Here is a 6,219-nt window from a genome sequence, read left to right on the forward strand (position 1 = left end):
GGAGCATGTTTAAATAACAACATCTAGGACACAATGACAGTAAACCAGCTACGAAACAAACATTTCTAAAGATCAGATAAGATGGAAGAGATGCATCAATGCTGGATTGCTCTGTGTATCATAAGTTCTTGCACTTTGCTGTAGAGGTATTCCAGGCATGGGATTTCCTGTATGCCACAGGCTAATAGATCGTACTGTGTTATTTTTCATGTTCTTTTATATCTTGTAGAGACATGTGCCTTTGCAAAGTGAGTGTAATACAGAGAGTATGATAGTATTACACATAATCTGCATGAGTTGCACAGGAGTAGGTAAACAGTAAGAAATTCAAAACAACAGAGAATTGTCTTGCTCTGTATTTTCTTGCTGCCTTCCATACTGCAACCTCTTCTCCCTAAACCTACGCTATCTTTTGCATTAAGGGCTGCCTCTCGCTTCTGCCAAAGTCTATACTTTTATAATTATTTTTCAAAGCACCTTATGGTTTTTAAATGTTTTTCTTATTAGTGTGCAAAAAAATAACATTATGTTTAAAGCTATTATTTCTGACTCTCACTCCTGCTCCTCTTTGTTCACCTGCAGGAGGATATTACCGATGCCAAGTCTCAGGAAGAGAAGAAGAGAAACCACTGGCTATCTGAGCCTGCAGACGGTTACAATACAGTGAAGAGTGTTCTCACTGTACAGGAGTATTTCGCTAAGCGCATGGCAAAACTGAAGGGATCCCAGAATGAAACGGAAACAAAGGTAGACAATTCCTGCCCAACAGCTGACGAAGCTTTGGAGCCTTCAGAAGAACTGAAAACCAAAGTCAAAAAGAAAAAGAAGAAGCAGAAGAGAGATGAGGCAGAGAGTACAGAGTATTGCGAGAAACCAAAAGTGAAACAACCTAAGATAGGTAGCTTGAATGGAAAGGAACTGGATGCTTCATTAAATGAGTGTCGCTCAGGGAAAAAGAAAAGGAAACATAAAGAGCAGCACAAAGGGGAGAGCATTAGTTGTGATGAAAATATGGGCAATGGAGAAATTTATATGGGAATATCTGATGGGGAAGATCTCGGCATAAAGGACTATGAAGCAAAGCAAAAGAAACACCATAAGAAGAAACACAAAAGGCAAAAAGAGGAGACAGATGAGTGTATCGAAGGAGCGCAAAGAAAGCAAAAGAAGCACTGCAAGCACATTTAACCATTTAAGAGTCAAGCTGGGACTCTGAGGTGATTTGAACTTTAGCATGTTAGAGGAGAAGTCTGTGTAAACACACCAGCCAGACATCACGTTGTAATCCAGTCTTGAGCACACTGCTCTACCTCCAACGGAAGCCACAGACTGTGTTTAAATATAGCTCTTTCAAGGAAGAACATGGTGACAGGCCAACATGAGCTTCAGCACCATGTTAAAAAAGGCTCCATGTGTAGGGCCAAGGCTTGCATGTCTGCAAAGCAGGACTTGATAAAAAACAGTTAGGCTTTGCCTCTTCCAGTATGGCAGACGGTTCACCGTAGTGGCTTTGCAAGAGCTATGTTTTAACACAGCAGACCCTATGCTGCCTTCAGCCCAGGTGCACTCTGGTGCAACGCCGTTCAAGTCAGATAACAGCAAGCAAAAGCAGGCCTGGTTTTAACTGCTGTGGTTAAGACTGTGAAAGCCAGTGAATTACTATCTGCTGCTTCACACGGACTGCGTTTTTCGCAATCAAGGTGGGCGGTGGGGGGGGAGTCACCCTGCCACTGCCTTTATTATTAAAGCCACTGTTGTTTCCACTTGTGGTAGCCCAGCTCTGCTTTTGGAAACAGGAGGGGTTTTGCAAAGCTGTATGTATTGATTTTTGTATCCATTGATTTTTGCAGTCCTGTCTAATTTTTTCATTGATCTCCTTTTACATATAAAATAGTTGTTGTTTCTTAGCAAAATACTTAGTCTAATTAAAGGTTTACACCTGAGCGTCAGTACTAAAGAATGAAAGAAAAAACCCTCCCTTTATTTCCTAACCAGTAGTTAACTACTGTCGAGCAATTGTAACTTTGCAACAAAGGTAAAGGAGCTGTGCCTTTATTAACCATATCTAAATCTTTGGTTCCCAGGCAACATTCACAGTACCTTCAGTGGTGCATCTGGAATTCAAAAAGTTGCCTTGGATGGAGCAAGGTTTTCTGTGAAATTAGGAGACCAAACAGATTTTAAAAGCATAGCTGGTCAGATGCATTAGTATTGCCATTTATACATTGAAAATCTGCAATTTAGATTTATAACCAAATTAGAGCTTGTTTCTGTTTGTAAACCTGGAAATAAGTAATGCTGGAACTCAGCACTACCACCAGCGGTTTTGTATGAGAGCTTAAACATTCGGGATGGATTTTGGCATCTTCATCTCACTCAGCTAAGTGCTGTCAGAAGAGATGGGTGAGCTTGGAAGTAAAGTGGTGGAACGGGAAGAAGCACTCACCATCCTCGAGTCTGGTTCTGGTACTGCTTTGGCCACAGCAAATTGACAGCACAACCCTGAAAGCCAGCCAGTTATCATGGCATAATCCAGAGTAGCTGACCAGAATTCAAATCCATTAGCTGTTCGTTTGACTTTGGGCCTGGCTGTGTTTCATCAGTGTAAATCTAAAACATCCCATTGGCCTGCTCTGCTGAATAAAATGGGCACATTTTTTTTTATTGTCTTAGCTCAGTTGAGTTGCTTAACATGGCTTGAAAAGCATTGTCAAGATGCAGATGTTAATACGAAAAAATTTCCTTAAGCTGCCTTTATTGTCCAGTGGGAGAAACTTAGTCTGCAGCACACAGTCCACATGGCTTCAGATGTTTTCGTTGCAGCTGAACTCTTCCTTTTTAAGATATCTTGGTTTGCAATGCACCTTTCTTGCCCTCAGGACATGCTCATTCATTGCAGCAAAATTACTGGAGTTTTACTGTATTGTAAGGGAGAACAAGATGCCTTTCTCTGTGTTTCACTGCTGGCATGCCAGTAGTTTTTAACCCTTGTAGCATTTGCTTTTCAGTGCTATACAAATATTAGCCGTTATGATGCTGCTATGGCTGGGCTTGTTCCCTGGCTTCCTTAAACGAAATACCACTTAATACCATGAGGTTGCTATAGAGTTGTGAGTAAGCTCCATGCTTGAGGTGAAAAAAAAAACCTTCTCAATGGAAGAAGACAGCAAAATAATTTTTCATGTTATATTGAAGCATCCTAAGTTTTGTGGGTGCCCTTCAAAGCAGCCTTTCTAATTTCACCCCGAGTTTGGATTTTTGTTTGTTAGCAGAAGCCAAAAGCCTGTTTCCAATGTTTTTTTTTTTTTCAACTCTTAAGCAGCTAAACTTTAACAGTCTCTCTGGGATTTCAATTTAAAAAGGTGCTAGTCAAGGAATAGGGTTTCCTTCTCCAAATACTGCTGGGCTTGTTTGTTTGTTCTCTATATTAATCTTCCTTGAGTTTCTATGTGCTAATTCTTATGAGTGTTTGGCCAGATTCCAGTGCTAGTTATAGAAAGAAGAAAACCAGGCATAAATTTTTAAACTTACGGTGTTACTACAGTTAAGCACACTATACCTAAGATTGAAATCTGGCTCAGATGGAAATATCGGCTACAAACAGGAGATTCTGTATTTGTACAAGAAGAAGTGGGAATTTCATTTTGTCCCAGGAAGTGTGGGATTTTAATGTGCCTCAAACTAAAGAGAAATAGCATGTGCAGAATATGGGTTGTAGGGGAAAAAAACATCGTAATAGACTAACATTAGAAACAAGCAATTCATTTAGCTGCTCTGCTCTCTGTGTGTTAATGGTCAGACAACTTTGCATTACTAGGCAAAAACCTCTTCTTACCAGATACTGTCTAATGAAATGGATGATTGAAACAACAGGAACATGTTTCAAGTAGTAAATTGTTTTGTCTGTTTATAGTGGGTTGTGAGTCCAGTTTTAACCAAACTCTGGTTTGGCAAGAAGGTCTGTTTTAGAAAGCATAAGAAAAAGAATTACGTCATTACCCAAATGGTGGAATTAGCAAAATGTAAGCACAAAGAAATTACTCGGTTTCATTTCTGTGAAAATAAGACTTTTAAACAGGAAGATCTTTTGTTATATATTTGTCCATTGTACTCACACATTGCAGCACAAAATTACGTACCTCCAAGTGAAATTACCTAGAAACTCAGCAAAATGAGAGTCACCACTCTGCTTTCACTTCCAAATCAAGAATGATGCACACACAGCATAGATATTAAAATGTTTTCAGTTTTAGTAATCCCAGGTCACCAGCGACATAGAAGGAAATTTTCCTTTTTGCACTGGGAGTCTTACACAGATAATGGTTTCTCGTGAGTTACTTCCATTCTTCGCAGGTATAGTGTTCTTCGCTTTGAGCCTTGAAATTAACTGTCGGTGCAAAGGCTGCTACCTGCCAAGCTACGTGATTTGCAATTGCAGTTTTGTGAACAGCAATGTATGTGCTGCCTTTTCTGCTTGTAGTTACCTGCAAGCATAAAACCATATCCTGGAAAGTAAGAGGCCACGGAAAAGTAGTCTGTTACCAGCATCGGACCAAAGTCTGCATGAGCTTTATGGACTTCAACTGTTTTGATCTTGCTGTGTCCGACTCTGCAGAGCCTGCCTTCGAGCCAAGGACGGGAGATTGCATTGGTGCACGCTGCGTGACAACCCAGATGTGTGGAACAGGCACCGTTCCTTGAATTTCTTTCCAAGATGCACTAGCTCTAGTGCTTTGCACACAGCCAGTGTAAAGCAGAAGAAGTAACAATCAGGGTTATTTCAAAGCATAGATGCGTGATGCTATTAAGTACAAGTTTCAAGACATGCCATTAAGATTTCAGAACCCCGGATCCTTACGTCTGTGTGAATTTCAGTCCATTAGATAGTATCTGAGATGCAGCTGCTTTGTGAAACTTAAGAAATGCACTTGGGGACCCATCCAGTTCAGCATCGAGTTCAATTCATGCAGTTTTCCTTTAAGCAAAATGTAGTTCTGGTGCTGACTTCTTTCAAATAATCAGCTCTCGGCAAAGAAAATTAGCTGAATGCACCAATGTAATTAACCAATTTTCTCCTGTTTAAACACACAAGATTGAAGTTCTTGAAGCATCCACCTTCAAAAGGCACAATTTACGTCACGAAACCTCCAAACCTGCCAGCACTAAGAGGAGGAAGGAAGCTCCAAGAAGAGAGGAAAACCACACAAAGTCTATTGGAAACACTGCATAGCATCACGCCTATCTTAAAAAAGATCTTGTAATAGTGTGTCCTCAAACAGCGTGAGGATTGCTAGCATCTGAAGCAGTCCTCCGCTTAATTCCTCCTCGTTCCTGGGCAGTGTGAGGTTTGCTCTGTGAAGGGTTATAAATCTCGTCCGCGCGGTGTTAGTGGCCGAGGAACCCCCAGGAAGGCTCAGAGCACTTGGGACAATAACCAAGGCTGTTGTCTCTGTACCTATGCCATGCAGGGACAAGCAAACTTTTAGTGATGTGGGACTGGTGAATATGGTAAAAATAAAAAACTTTTGTGGTGGCAAAAGTGGGAAGATTGTTCCAATGCCAAACTGAAACTCGATTTCTCAGCAAGTGAGAACTTAAATTCTGCTTCTGAGTCACTCAGAGATTTTTTTTTCCTTATCTTAATCTGTTTTTATAAAGTTCAAAGTGTAAGAGGGAAATTTTGCTAGTCCCTTTTAACCTAAAGGGACTAAAATATATTTATTTTGTAACCATTAAAGCTGCATTTTAAAAACAGTAAGAGCAGAAATACTCAGCACCATGACTGTGTGCGTGCTGAAAATTTTAGCATCCTTTTTTTTTTTTTTTTGTCTACATTTTTCGCTGCGGGTTATATAAGGGGAAAGCTCTGGTTTCTCCTCCCAGCAAACAAATGGTCCCAGCAGCGGTCCCCGGGGAAGGCCTGGTGGACCCGGGGAGGACGGGCGGTGGGCAGGGTTGGTTCTTCTGTCTCGGTGGCAAAGCAGCTGGGAGCTGCACTGCTGAGAGCCAGCTCTTCTGCTGGGCACCCCCAGCTGTCTCTGCAAAAACTGCCCTTGGGAGACGAGAGTTTCATCAGTAATTAAGGAACATGTGAATATTGAGCTAATTTAGCATTTGCACTTTCTCACACATTTTAATGTCTCTGAAGCGGGGGGGTGTGGGGAGGTTACTTGGTGAAAATAGACCTGCCGTTTGCAAGCCGAGTAAAATGCCAGATGT

The 6,219-nt window shown here is 41.1% G+C and overlaps 1 protein-coding gene across 1 annotated transcript; it reads left to right on the forward strand.

The window, feature by feature from the left end:
* Window positions 1–582: 582 nt before the first annotated feature.
* Window positions 583–1,188, forward strand: LOC104079815 (PIN2/TERF1-interacting telomerase inhibitor 1-like; the record flags this gene model as incomplete). Its single annotated transcript, XM_009581971.1, has 1 exon — window positions 583–1,188. A coding segment is annotated over one exon (606 nt), but the record flags the coding sequence as incomplete, so codon positions are not given.
* Window positions 1,189–6,219: the final 5,031 nt, after the last annotated feature.

Source organism: Fulmarus glacialis, unplaced genomic scaffold, assembly GCF_000690835.1.
Source record: "Fulmarus glacialis isolate BGI_N327 unplaced genomic scaffold, ASM69083v1 scaffold14037, whole genome shotgun sequence".
Taxonomy (NCBI): domain Eukaryota; kingdom Metazoa; phylum Chordata; class Aves; order Procellariiformes; family Procellariidae; genus Fulmarus; species Fulmarus glacialis.